This window comes from Carassius auratus, chromosome 3, assembly GCF_003368295.1.
Source record: "Carassius auratus strain Wakin chromosome 3, ASM336829v1, whole genome shotgun sequence".
In the NCBI taxonomy this organism is placed as follows: Eukaryota; Metazoa; Chordata; class Actinopteri; order Cypriniformes; family Cyprinidae; genus Carassius; species Carassius auratus.
The window spans coordinates 22,166,907-22,181,738 of NC_039245.1; the positions used below are offsets into that span (position 1 = coordinate 22,166,907).

General features: G+C 40.5%; 1 protein-coding gene across 2 annotated transcripts in view; it reads right to left on the reverse strand.

The window, feature by feature from the left end:
* LOC113051022 (Fc receptor-like protein 5) overlaps nucleotides 1-14,832 on the reverse strand; it is a 53,391-nt gene that overhangs the window by 29,786 nt on the left and 8,773 nt on the right. The window contains exons 8-11 of one of the 2 annotated variants that reach the window (XM_026214614.1): nucleotides 12,626-12,868; nucleotides 12,417-12,530; nucleotides 9,943-9,995; nucleotides 8,439-9,848 (exon numbers count right to left, since the gene is read on the reverse strand). In XM_026214614.1, coding sequence (XP_026070399.1) covers nucleotides 9,961-9,995; nucleotides 12,417-12,530; nucleotides 12,626-12,868 — 392 coding nt within the window. In that variant the 3' untranslated portion in view covers nucleotides 8,439-9,848; nucleotides 9,943-9,960. Of the gene's footprint in view, nucleotides 1-8,438; nucleotides 9,849-9,942; nucleotides 9,996-12,416; nucleotides 12,531-12,625; nucleotides 12,869-14,832 lie in introns of those variants that run through there. The other variant, XM_026214622.1, reaches the window with a different exon arrangement.

The following is a 14,832-nucleotide window of genomic DNA, read 5'->3' on the forward strand; positions in this document are numbered from 1 at the left end:
TTAAAGTGGTCAGAGCCCATATTGTATTAATTAGGCATATTTAATTATTTTCCCTCAGGTACTTAGTATTTTTCCCCACAAATACTAATATTTTATTTTTTCATAAACATTTTCCACTCTCTCTCTGACTCTCAGAGTTAAATGGCTGTAACAGAGTCAAGGTTTTGCTGGTACCTCATCAGTCCCTGCTGGCAGATGTCATAACTACACTGTCTGTTGGCAAAATGTTTTTCTTATTTTCTGTATATACAGCCTTTCAAATGTAGGCTAGTGGTGAATTATGACAGAATATATATATATATATATATACATATATATATATATATATATATATATATATATAATATAATTTTTTATTTTTTTTATTTTACATATTTGTAAATCACAATATATCATAGATTTCTTGAACCTTATTGATTATTACAAAACTGAAGTTTCAACTCTAAATTCTGATTGGATGAGTCACATTTTAACACAATCACACATTCAGCTGTTTATTCATGTGGCAAACTGCTACATTGCATTGCAGGAGTAAACAGCCTACAGTAATAATGCAATTGCCAGAAGATGAAAGTTGTTGATCATTAGACAGTAACAGGAAATCAAGTGGTGGACAAAGTACACAAATCAAGTACTTGAGTAAAAGTACAGATTTGTATAATAAAATTTACTCCAGTAGCCTACTTCTTTTTCAATTTTGCTTGATTGAAAGTACAAAAGTACTCTACTTTTTATGTACTTAAATAAAAATGTACCGAAAGATAGATTTTAAAATTTTATGAAGGCTACTTAATTTAATTTTATATTTGCAGATATTTTTATAATCCTACTGCACAAAATATCTGAGATTTTCCCAAAATAACCACTACATGGAGTCAAGATATATTTTTGTTATTGATATTGACTATGTTGATGAGAGTAATGTTCACTGTGAGGCTTACACTGTGATGTAGCTGAGAGAAAACAGAGATGACCATCTGATTTTTACTAGGAAGAACAAAGTGTTTTAAAGTTTGTTCTTTTACAGAACATCACAGTTATATATGACATGAGAATAAGGCCTGAAGTTAGGAAGAACATTTGAATGAAAATATTATTATATTTTCATAATTATTTTTTCCTTCTCAAACCTTGTCTGTGGTGTAAAAACACCTCTGGCCAAATCACTTCCCACTCAGATTATTATTGTAGTAACCATGTTCTGAACATCACAGCTTTTCTTTTTCTCCCAGATGTAATCCATCTAGGAGGTTGAATCTAAATATTTGGATTTAGCACCAACAAGCTTGTTAGCTAGACAGTTATCATCAACTAACAATATTTACTTATTTCCAGTATGGTTATGAATAAACATTCATAGCTGTCTACTCGGCTAATTAATCCAAACAACGTAAAAATGTTGTTGATAAACAATATAAAAACAGATGTCCCATAGGGCATGCAGAGCATTTTAATAAAACTTGACATTATGGCAGCATGGAATTTGAACATGCATGAGTTTTTTTATTTTTTATTATTACTATTATTATTAAATCTGTAATAATTTAATGTTTTTATTTGTAAATATATTTTACATAAAGACACTGATTGATGTCTGCACTGTCTTCATTCAATCATTTCAGTGGGCTTAAATAGACCACTCTTTACAGCAGATTTAGTTCACAAACAATTCACAGTTTTGACCTAAATGTAATTTTTAGTTACAGTGATTAATCCTACATTTTAGCATTAGTAATGTACTTTTAACAGCATCAGACGCGCATTTGGTTTGATTTGCGATCCGATGTAAAAGGTTCATTGGAAAGGCTCAGTTCGCTCTTGAATCAGACACCGTTTCTACTTGTTGGAGCACGTGAAATATTATAACGAGAAACTATATGTTTTATTGAAATGTAGTGAAGTAAAAAGGACGATCTTATGCTTTGGAATGTAGTGAAGTAAAAGTAAAAGTAGAGCTGGGTAGTAACGAGTTACATATACTTCGTTACATTTACTTGAGTACATTTTGGGGTAAAATATAGTACAATATAGATTGATTCAGTATTTTTAAATCTGAGTAATATTTCTGACTTGAATAATAATAGTTAATTCAGACGGGAAGGTATGAAACCTTATATCTTACATTATATCTTACCTGATGAAACCGCATACCAGCTGAATGTCCAGTTTGTAGAGGAGTTGTTAACCTGACAGATCAGAGTCACTGAATCTCCTTCAGTCAACCACTTCTGTGGAGAAACACTTAAAACTGTATCTGAAATAGAGAAATTCATTAATCACTAATTAATAACATGTTAAGAGTGTGTGTATGTAAAGATATAATCAAACTCACCTGATACTGTCAGTGTAACTGTATCACTGAAGTTTGATATTCGTGATCCTCCTCTCTCTGCTCCATAACAGGAGTATTTACCTGTGTCAGACTCAGTAACAGGACTGAATGTGTGTTCCTGTAGTTCACTGAAAACACTGTTTGAATCATCTTTATACCAGCTCTCTCCTCTGAATACATGTTGAGTAGGTTTAATGCTGACTTTGGCTTTTGGTTTTTCTGTACAACAACAACAATTCACAATGATTATAATGTTCTGTTTTTACCTTATGGACACATTTACTTGATTGTAAAGAAGAATCAGGTTATATTGTTGTTCTCTCTCTATATAAATTTTATGAGAAAAAAATACTTGCTGTATATTGACCTCCGTCTGTCACATGAATAAAAATTATTAAAAATTTTGCATTTACATTTACATTTATTCATTTAGCAGACGCTTTTATTCAAAGCGACTTACAGATGAAGACAGTGGAAGCAATCAAAAACAACAAAAAGAGCAATGATATATAAGGTCTATAACAAGTCTCAGTTAGGTTAACACAGTACACTTATAAATTCAGTACAAGTATTGTATTTATAAATTTATTGAAATAAAGTGATCAACTACTGCTCCTTACTCAGTGGTTAGTGCCACTGAAATGAAATACAAGAAACCAAACCACAACTAGACCTCACATCTGCCTATTTCTATTCTGTCAGGCCTCTGACACTGATGGTGTTGAGTTTGACAATGATATATTTATACATATGAACACAGTTTATACACAAAGGCAAGAGATGGGCATCAAAACTAATTTAGCGATTATTAATCCAGCTCCTCTTGATGAACGCATCATACAGTATATCTGAAAAATTATTTTTAGTTATTTTATTGCAGAAATTCTTATTTTCAGCTCAGAGAAGTTTGTTTAGCTGTGTAAAAAGGTCAGGAATCTTTTATTGTCATGGTTGTAAACTAAGCAGTGAAATTTGTGAAGTACTGTAAACTCTGAAAAACAAAAGCACAGCAATGCCGATCACAAAATTTAAATAAAACACAACAACACTGCATGTGCAACAAGATATCAAAGTATATTTGTTATCTGTTGAAGGAAAAATTACATTTATTGAATTAAAAGTGTATTTACAAACACTTTTAATGTGTTTGTAGAGAGTTGTGAAGTAATGTAACATTATTCATTATTTTATAAAGCAAAATGTGTATCTTAAACTGTGGTTTGTCTTATGAACAGCAGGTCAGTAACTCAGTAAGTCATTTGTTCAGTATAAATGTTGTTTTTGTCCCCCAAATATTTTTAGAAAGATGTACCCTAGATCAACCATAAATATTTAAGTGTGAGACTGAAGTGAAAGAGGAACTAATACTGTGGACAGAATAACAGCTTTAGACACATTACTAAGAATTTCTGGCTGATGGTGCCATGATGCCAAATAAACCCCATACAGTTTGGGGACAACAGACTGCATGTGGTTTCAGATCTTATTTTATTAGTGCTTCTTGCAGAATGAGCAATGCTAATAAAACCTTAACACATTAATTTGAACCGGTCCTTTTTTAACGCGTGCATGAGAAACATCAGTATTGCTGTTGTTCATAGATTATCTTGCACAGCATTTTTCTGTGTGTTTAAGTAAAAGTTTTCTTAAATTGGTCTCTCAATCATGACCTGCTGAAAAATGGCAAAAGGCTCACAAGCTTTAGAAACAGAGCTCTGCAAATGTGTGATGGATGTGTCATTGAATTTTAAGTCAGATGATGAAACAGCAGGACCGAGAAGACAATGATCACAAATGTGATGGTCAGTCCTGCAGTCACTCCAGTTATCACAGGATTGAGATCATGAAGATGAGATACACAAATTTGAACATTTAAAATCATGTTGTAAATGATACAAGAACATTTCAATTGTTATTACAGTATGAACAAAAGTTACAGCATTACACCAGAAGGAGAATCACACCAGAAACAAAACAGAGGAAACATTAATAGTAAAACTATGTTAACAATGTGGTGACAATAATAAAAACAAGAACAAAAACATTTTTTCTAATCCAGCACTCCTGCCCCTAACCTTAAGCATAAATTTAAGTGTCTGAGTATTTTATTCATTGAACTGTAACTAATGCATACTGCACTTATTTAGTGCAATAAATACAGAAAAACAGACTCGCAGTGTACAGTGTTATTAACAGGATGACTGTTTTCTCTTATATATGCACAGTCAGACACACAGTCTCTTATATATGGACAGGGTAAGTCATGGCCTAATGGTTAGAGATTCGGACTCATAATCCAAAGGGTTCGAGTCTCGGGCCGGGAAAAATTTTAGGTGGGGGGAATGAATGTACAGTTCTCTCTCCCACCTTCAGTACCACAACTGAGGTGCCCTTGAGCAAGTCACTGAACCCCCAACTTCTCGCTGGTGCCACAACATAAACTGCCCACTGCTCCAAGTGTGTTTATGGTGTGTGTGTGTGTGTGTGTGTTTGTGTGTTTTCACTGCTGTGTTTGTGCACTTTGGATGGGTTAAATGCAGAGCATGAATTCTGAGTATGGGTCACCATAGTTGGCTGTATGTCACATCATTTTCACTTTCACAATTTATATATGCACAAATAGATGTAAATGCACAAATTAACTTGAACTGATATGTGCTAATGTCACATCTGAGAGTGACTGTATCGCCTCTGAATACATGTTGATCAGGTTCAATGCTCACTTTGAGTTTTGGTTTTTCTGATCAATGACAACAATTAATAAAGAAAATAATGTGCTGCTTTACTGTATGAACACTAAATAACTTGATAATTTACATAATTTAATAGCAATTATCATCCACTAAAATACATAGAGAGAAAATAATAGTCACAGACCACATGAGGAAGTGGACTGAGTGCCATTCTGACCAAATCATGACAGATGGTTAAAGACACAGACTTCCTGAAATGTTGTCTCATTCTGTATCAAATTGAACAGTATTTATTTGCTATTTATGAAAAGTTATACTTCCCTAGAAGGGGTATGTCTCAAAATAGGCATGTAACAATGGTTCCCCTGTCATGGTTCTGCCCTCGTGTCCTTGATTTTTTTCCTAGTCTTGAGGCAGGATCATGACAGACCCGTGTTTTGTGTATAAGCACATGGCCTTGTCTTTGGGCCATGTGCTTGTGTTGTCTCGTTCCCTTGCCCCGCCCCCCTTGTTATCCTTGTCTTGTCGTGATTGCCTTATCTGTGCCACCTGTTGTCTCTTGATTAGTTCCCCTATTTAGATCCCCTAGTGTGCTCTGTCTTTTGTCGGTTCATTGTTCTACTTATGTGTTCCACTGAGATTGTTCCTCACCTGTGATTATACCCTGGTACCCCTTTGAGATATTGTGTCCTGTATAACCGTGAGTGTTTATTTGTAGTTAGTGTTCTCTAGTTTTGAGTCTTTGTTTATCTTGTCTAATCAGTCCTGTTTAGTTATTCTTGTATCAGCCCTAGTCCTTGTTTTCCCCTTCGTGGGTTTTGTTTTCCCCTTTTGTAAATAAACCCTTTGTGTTGAGAATCCTGTCTGCACTTGAGTTCCCCCCTTGCCAAAACCCTAACAGAATGAACCGACCACGAAGCTCAGCAGACAGGATGTCCTCCAGCCCACTACACCAGTGGGAGTTCCGCCAGCAATGCTGGAAGTCATCCCCCACCGACAGGAAGGGGGTCACCCTCCCATACTCTCCCGAGGGTGAGTGGATCCTTCACAATTATGCCCGACTGTGGGAGAAGTTCTCCCAGGAGGAGCCGCAGGCCTCCCCCCAGAGGTCCCCACCATCAACCCAGCTGCCAGTGATCCCAGAGGGTCGTCCCCTGGCCGTCACTACACTGGGGGAACAGGCAGATTCCCCCCAGAGTCCTGAGGCGCCTTCCACAGCCAGCAGTCTCCCCAGGAAGCGAGGGAGACGATTGTCGTGGGAGTCAGCTTCTGAGTCGTCGGCGTCAGAGTCTGCCCTGCCTGAGGCCAAACTCCCCCAACCCGTCTCAGTTCCAGCTGTGACCTCTGCACCGCGGCCAAGGAGGAAGAGGAAGACGAAGGGGTCTTCCGGTCCTGCGACTCTGACTCCTCCAGCAGCGGTGAGCGCTGGCGTGCCTGTGCCAGCAGCGGTGAGCGCTGGCGTGCCCGTGCCAGCAGCGGTGAGCGCTGGCGTGCCCGTGCCAGCAGCGGTGAGCGCTGGCGTGCCCGTGCCAGCAGCGGTGAGCGCTGGCGTGCCCGAGCCAGCAGCGGAGAGCGCTGGCGTGCCCGAGCCAGTGAATAAGAGAACAGTTTTCAAGTCTGCTGTCGTGAGGGCGGAGGAGAGAGCCGCGGCCGACTCAGCAGCAGAAACTTTGATACAGTCTGTCTCATCTCGTAAGGAGATGCTGGTTATTATAGCCGCCAAAGCCTTGTCTGATTATTTGTCTCGTCTTGTCCAGATCTTAGAAGTCCCCGCCAGTCCTGTCTTGTCCCCAGACCCTGTCCCCAGAAATCCCGAGTGTCCAGCTGTTGTCCCCCCGCGTCCAGCTGTTGTCGTCTCCCCGTGTCCTGTCGTCTCCCCGTGTCCTGTCGTCTCCCCGTGTCCTGTCGTCTCCCCGTGTCCTGTTGTCTCCCCGTGTCCTGTTGTCTCCCCGTGTCCAGTAGATGTTGTCCCCCCTGTGCCCAGTAGATGTTGTCATGGGTCCTGTTGATGTTCCCCCGTGTCCAGTAGATGTTGTCATGGGTCCTGTTGATGTTCCCCCGTGTCCAGTAGATGTCGTCTCCCCGTGCCCAGTAGATGTTGTCATGGGTCCTGTTGATGTTCCCCCGTGTCCAGTAGATGTTGTCTCCCCGTGTCCTGTTGATGTTGCCCCGCGTCCTGTGTCTGCTCCTGTCATGTCCTCTGTTGTGAATGGTCCAGAGACCACTCCCCACCCTAGACCACCCAGACCTGCCCGAACCCCTCGTTGTCAGCCTTCGTCCCGTCCTCCTAAGAACCCTGCCCCACCCACCCACCCTGGTCTGTTCCCCATGAACTTTGTGGTCCCACCTCCTCCCCTTCCCTGTTTGTTTTTTTTGATATGCCACCCTAACCCTGCCATTGTGTATTCATGTTTGCCGTTGTTATTATTTGTCATGTCTTGTTGGTTTGTGTCTGTCTCCCAGTCTGTCATGTCAGTCATGTCCCGTGTTTGATGTTCCCTTGAGGAGCGTCTGGAAGCCGCTCCTTAAGGGAGGGGTTCTGTCATGGTTCTGCCCTCGTGTCCTTGATTTTTTTTTTTCCTAGTCTTGAGGCAGGATCATGACAGACCCCTGTTTTGTGTATAAGCACATGGCCTTGTCTTTGGGCCATGTGCTTGTGTTGTCTCGTTCCCTTGCCCCGCCCCCCTTGTTATCCTTGTCTTGTCGTGATTGCCTTATCTGTGCCACCTGTTGTCTCTTGATTAGTTCCCCTATTTAGATCCCCTAGTGTGCTCTGTCTTTTGTTGGTTCATTGTTCTACTTATGTGTTCCACTGAGATTGTTCCTCACCTGTGATTTATACCCTGGTACCCCTTTGAGATATTGTGTCCTGTATAACCGTGAGTGTTTATTTGTAGTTAGTGTTCTCTAGTTTTGAGTCTTTGTTTATCTTGCCTAATCAGTCCTGTTTAGTTATTCTTGTATCAGCCCTAGTCCTTGTTTTCCCCCTCGTGGGTTTTGTTTTCCCCTTTTGTAAATAAACCCTTTGTGTTGAGAATCCTGTCTGCACTTGAGTTCCTCCCTTGCCAAAACCCTAACATCCCCAATAAGGAATGAGAGCTGCATCTCCTCGCCATGCCTAGGACGTCTCCTTCAGACAACCAAGTTGGTGACATGTTTGGCAGATGTCCTTTCATATTTCTGAGTACCTGCCTGTGATGTCACGGGCTATGTGGGCCAATGGGATTGAAGTGGTTTCACAGATTCTTCAGTCCAGCTGGCCCCAGACTCCAAAGTCCCCAAAATATTTAATAATTGACATGTAAAACCTGACTGACTGCAGTAAGAGGTCATGGTCCTTTTGCTTTCACTTTGACACTGCACAAATATTTTAACAAATATTCAGCTCCAGAATATTTTAAAAGGGACTGTTCTTTATTTAAAAAAAGGAAACAAACCGTTCAAAAAAAGACTGAAAGAAATAAAGAAAACATACAGGCAATTACAGCGATACAAATCAGGAAACTTAGGAATTAAGAATATAGATGAATATACTGTACAATATACATTTGTGAAGTAGGCAAACATCACAGAGACTACGTAACATAGATATACTGAGTCTTATATTCTAAAGGACTGTGCAATATATACCATTGCTATGCTGATGATACACAGCCTGGATGAAAAACATGACCCTCAACTCAAACTACTGAAGACAAAACTTCTTGTCTTCTGTAGCAACTCCAACAATACAGCAAAATTTAACCAATTAAACTAGAATCACCAGTATTAAACCCAACCAGATTTGCCAGAAATCTTGGGTTGATCTTTGATGACCATCTGAACTTCAAAGACCATAATACAAAGACAGGTTTACACTGAACAACATCAGGAAGGTCAGCCTCTTCCTAACTGAACATGCAGCACAACTCCTCATCCAGACCCTTGTCATCTTCTGCAGTGCTCTTCTGGCTGAACTTCCAGCATGTGCAATCAGACCTCTTCAAAAGATCCAGAACGCAACAGCATGACTGGTTTTAATGCGGCTAAAAGAGCCCAAGATACCTTGTCTCTTTGTCTGTCTTCACTGGCTATTGGTTGCTGTCCGTATCACGTTTCAAGACACTGATGCTTGCTTACAGATCAGCACTACTCTCTTGTTGTATTCCTCATTTATAAGTTACTTTGGATAAAATCATCTGCTACATTTATAAATCAAAATGTACCATCTATGATAATATTGTATATATTGTTTTAACAATGTGTGAGGTGACAGTCACTCATTTTGGAAAAACTAAACAAAAACATGCCTTGAGAGTCTCTCTCTCTCTCTCTATATTATATATATATAATTATTGTTATCAACAAAATCCCCAAAACAGACATATAAGTATTTTTTATCAATATCACACACCCCTACTTATGACATTAAAGCAGAAAAAAAGTTAACTTTTACTTCTATGATAAACAAATATTGAAAAGCAACTGAAACAGCAGTACTGTAAAATAAGCTTTCCAAAACTTTATGAATAAACAGTTTAGTTCAGTCTCTGTGTTGTCAGGCCACAGAGAGACATTTGATAAAAACAAACAAAGAGGTGTTGTAGATTGACATCCATGTCTATTTTTAAAATCATTATGAAATCAAAATGTACCTTATTTATTTTCTTAGCTATTCGAAAGAAAAACAATGTATAACAGCATATATTTACAATCCAGTTAAATCCTGATGGATAAAAGTATGTTCTGCTCTACATGTTTTCTCGCTGAATATCCTGAATATAATTTTTTTGCGATGCTGGTTCATGTTTACTTTAACAGCAGTGAGATGCCAAAAATCACTCCTAAAACATGACATTTACAGTAAGTAAGAAAGCTTAGCCCAAATATCTGAATGAGATACTGAGAGATTCCAGGATAAAGCTGAAGATTTCTCACCATCACAGCAGATTAATATCAGATTGCAGTTTCTTCCTCTTTAAGAGATGTAACTGTTAGATACACACAAAAACAACCAAACATTTTATTTGAACAGGTATCCTATTAGGGCTGGACAATATGGGCTAAATTTATATCATGATATATTTCTTAATTACAGTCTATATGACATAATTCAGATATCTATAAGGACAATATTTTTAAAAAGCCTCAGAAAAACTGCCAAGAAAGCCCACAACTGATGCCTGTATGTTAAAACTTCAGAAAAAAATAATTATTTGCCAAGTCTATGAAACGCCCTTCGATATAAAACTTTATAATATTTTAGAAACAAAAATAGTACAAATAAATTAATGGTCACCCCCTTTTTTGTAGCCTTCATACAAACAAGAAATGAGAAATTACCACCAAATAAATTTAAGACTCTCAGACTCACCTTATTATTATTATTATTTTTTTTTTACTTGAACTATAACATAGTTATGATAATGTTGCTGATTATTATTAAAGACTGCAAAAAGAGTGAGCAACAAATAAAACACATGTTGCTGAAGATAGGCTGATCGAAAATGCACATTCATTCTCTGACAGCAGGAGGCACTTTTGGAGTGGCAGAACCCTTGGTTTCCACTGTAACGGCTGTAAACAAAGCAGTGCTGCGCTCATAAACACTGCTTTATCAGATAAAATTAAAATGCCATCAAAACTTTTCTGAAGATAATCTGTTAAAACACCCACGCTGTGTTTTAAAGGGATAGTTCACTTTCAAATTAAAATTGTATATGTTTTAGCTTACATCAAGGGCATCCAAGATGTAGGTGTCTTTGTTTCCGCAGTAGTTTCTATTTTGATATTTTTAGGTCACACCGTTCTTGTCTGTGACTCAAATAACGCAGGTCTATGGTCACCACCTCAAAGAGCATGCACAGATTAGTTCAAATTAAACAATTCCCCATCGTAAGTACACATTGATGACCTAAGACACGAAACGAGTGGGTTGTATGAGAAAACTTAACAGTATTTATATCATTTTTACCTCTTGTACACAACCACGTCCAACTGATCTGAGGGAGCGCGCGTGCTTCCTGGTGTGTGACGTGTGTGCGTGCTCTGGCTTAGTCTGCACAAGCGTGGAAAGTGCCGGAAGTGATCTCTCGCGCGTGTATGTCAATCATTGTTTACACAAAGTGTTACCTTAGATTTTGGAAGTGTTACCTTTCACTGTGAAGATCTAAACCTATTTAGACGTACAGGAAATCGCAATGGAAGATGATTTTAATGTATCAACAGACAACGTTGAATTTTTTTCACAACCACATTTATTTGAACCAGAATACACAGATCAAGTACTCAGGAGCGATCCGCTGCAGCAGATCCGTCTTCAAGCCTCAGAGAGACAGAGATCTCTTCAAAATTGGTGGTGTTTAGTAGCAAGTGTTGTGAGATACCAACAGAAGTGGAGAGCATATGTTGTCACGAATGGAACATAGCAATGCCAAAACTACAAGTCGACGATGAGGACATTGACAGTATTCGAACACACACCTGCCTGACTGAAGATCCTGAGTTTTCTCTGCTGTTGAGTCACAGCGTTTTACACGTTGTGTTTAGTTTGCCACGTATAAACTGGAGGCGACGTCCAATGCCAGAGAGACCCAATGGCACGCTGTCAATAGAGTGAGTAATATGTTGTATTTTTATTATAATCGCAACGATTATAGGGTGCATTATAAACCAATTAATTAATTACAATTACTGCATTATATTTCAGACAGTGAAGATTGGTGGCGTATTGTGTGGTAAACAGTAAACAATGAGTGACGTTCATGCGCGAGAGATCACTTTCCGCGCTTGCGCAGACTAAACCAGAGCGCGCACACGTCACACACCAGGAAGCACGCGCGCCCTCAGATCAGTTGGACGTTGTTGTGTACAAGAGGTAAAAACGATATGAATACTGTTCGTTTTCTCACACAAACCACTCGTTTCGCGTCTTAGGTCATCAATGTGTACTTACGATGGGGAATTGTTTAATTTGGACTTCTCTGTGCATGCTCTTTGAGGTGGTGACCAAAGACCTCCATTGTATGAGTCACAGACAAGAACGGTTTGACCTAAAAATATAAAAATGTAAACTACTGCGGAAACAAAGAAACCTAGATCTTGGATGCCCTTGAGGTAAGCTAAAACATACCAAAATTTAATTTGAAAGTTAACTATCCCTTTAACTCTGAAACGTGCAGTCTTCAGCGAAGTCAAAGCTTTTTGGAAAATCTTTTTGTGAGGGTCAGTTTTGATACTGTAGAGGCTGCAAAAAATAAATCAATGTATGGGAAACCATCAATGTATCAATGTACAGTATATTGATATATCAGAGATGTGTTTTTAAAATCAAACTACAAAATCATCAATATATATAATTGGTGTTTAACTGAATATAGTGAATATAATGTAATAACCAGGCAGACATTTACCTCTCATCCTGCAGCATTTGAAAATCAGCACGACTGTCACTAGCAGATATGGACAAACTGCCAGAACAGAACTGAGTGTGTGGAGGACAGAGACCTGAGATTCTGAAGGAGACACTGAAAAACAGACACACAAGCACTTTATCATGTACTATATCTGAACGAGAGCATAAGAAGAAATAAATCAGCTCACAGTCTCTACTGACTCTCACCTCTGACTGAGATCCAGCTCTTGGGTGACTCTCCTCTCTCTGAGTGTTTGCAGTAGTAGAAACCCTCATGTGACTTTGAGACAATAGAGATGATCATCTCTGTAGTTTGACTCTGGATGAGTGGTCCATCTTTATAGAAATCAGCTCTGAGGTTTGGTGGAGTTGAATGTTGATATAAACAGCGTAGAGTCAGAGTATCTCCTTCAGTCACAGGATGAACAGGACTCTCCAGAATCACACCAGCTACAGAAACAGAGGGAACATGAACTTTTGGCAAATCGTAAGATTATATGAAAAAATATGACAACGAAAAAAAGTAAACAAAAAAATAAAAAAAGAAAAGTTTTCTGTTGTATGATAAAACGCCTCAAGGTTACGTATATAACCCTAGTTCCTTGAAGGAATGAGACGCTGCGTCGAGCGCTTTGGGGAACGTCCCTGACGAGACCGACTCTGAATATCATGTGCAATCTGTCAATCGGAAAAAGGCGTGACGTCACGGGCAGGGTGATGTAGCGACCAGGAAGCTATAAAAGCACGTGCCGTGCAGCTGGCTTCAGCTTCGAGTAGGGAAGCAAGCGCCGGCAGGGGTGCCGGGAGTATGGCTCTGCGACACAGCGTCTCGTTCCTTCAAGGAACTAGGGTTACATACGTAACCTTGAGGCGTTCCTTTTCAGGAACTCGAGCTGCGTCGAGTGCTTTGGGGAATGATGTGCCCACGCTGCCAGACTTCCAAATCCCTGCCTAGTGTGTATCCGAAGAGCACAGCTAAGGCGAGAGAACAGAAGAGCCCGGAGTGGCTCGCATATCAAGATCGTAGAATCTGACAAATGTAGAGGGCGTGGACCATACCGCAGCGTTGCAGATGTCCAAGAGGGACACACTTGCTGAGAAGGCCTTAGAGGCCGCCATACTCTGCGTAGAGTGAGCCTTGGCCCCCAAAGGAGGGGGAAGACCAGAGGACTCATAGGAGACGTTAATAGCCTCGACTATCCAACCACTAAGGGTCTGCTTGGTGGCAGGAGAACCCTTTTTAGTAGGAGTGTAGCAAACAAGCAATTGGTCGGATTTTCTCCACAGGGCAGCTATGTTGACATATGCGTCCAGTGCTTGCACATACAATTTAGCTTCTCTTGGTCTGGCTCCCGAAAAGGAGGAGGACAAAAGGCCTGCAGTACGATAGGTTGTGGTGTAACAGAGGGAACCTTCGGAACATAACCCGCTCGATGGTATAAGAATGCTTTGGCCATACCAGGGGCAAAGTCTAGATAGGTAGGGGCCACCGAAAGGGCCTTGAGATCTCCAACTCTCTTTAGAGAGGTGATTGCCAGTAACAGGGCAGTTTTAAGTGTCAGATGTCTGTCTGAGATGTCTTGTATTGGCTCGAATGGAGCTTTACAAAGAACCTCTAGAACCACAACCAAATCACCACCTCGGGGTGAAGTTTCCATTCCCCGGGCCTCGGCCACTGCCTCGACAGTATGTCTGCTCCCACATTCAATCTCCCAGGAATATACACTACTCTGAGCGAGAGGAGTTTGCCCTGGGACCACAGAAGGATCTGGTGTTTCAGCTTGTACAAGGGGCGTGAACGCAGACCCCCCTGGTGATTGATATAAGAGACCACTGATGTGTTGTCGGTGCGCACCAACACACTCAGGTCTGGGAGGAAATATTTCAATGCTCGATAGACTGCTAGCATCTCTATGCAATTGATGTGCCATGTCAGATGGCGACCACTCCACAGACCGCGGGCAGGGTGGCCACTCATGACCGCACCCCAACCGGTGAGGGACGCGTCTGTCGCTAGCATTATACCGCGACAAGGAGCTCCCAGCACTGGGCCCTGATTCAAGAACCAAGGTTTCTTCCACATGTCTAAGGCACGAAGGCATCGCAGCGTGACCTTGATAACTCGAAGTGGATTTCCCCTCGGGGAAAAGCCCTTGGTCTTGAGCCACCACTGTAGGGGTCTCATGTGCAGCAGGCCAAAAGATATCACGTTGGACGCAGCTGCCATCAGCCCTAACAATCTCTGGAATTGTTTGACAGTGAGTGACTGGCTGTCTTTGACTCTCTCGACTGATGTGAGGATCGACTCGATCCGAGCAGGAGACAATCGTGCCTGCATCGTGGTCGAATTCCACTCTACGCCTAGAGAGGTGGTTCTCTGAACTGGAGAAAGTACAATCTTCTTGGCGTTTAGT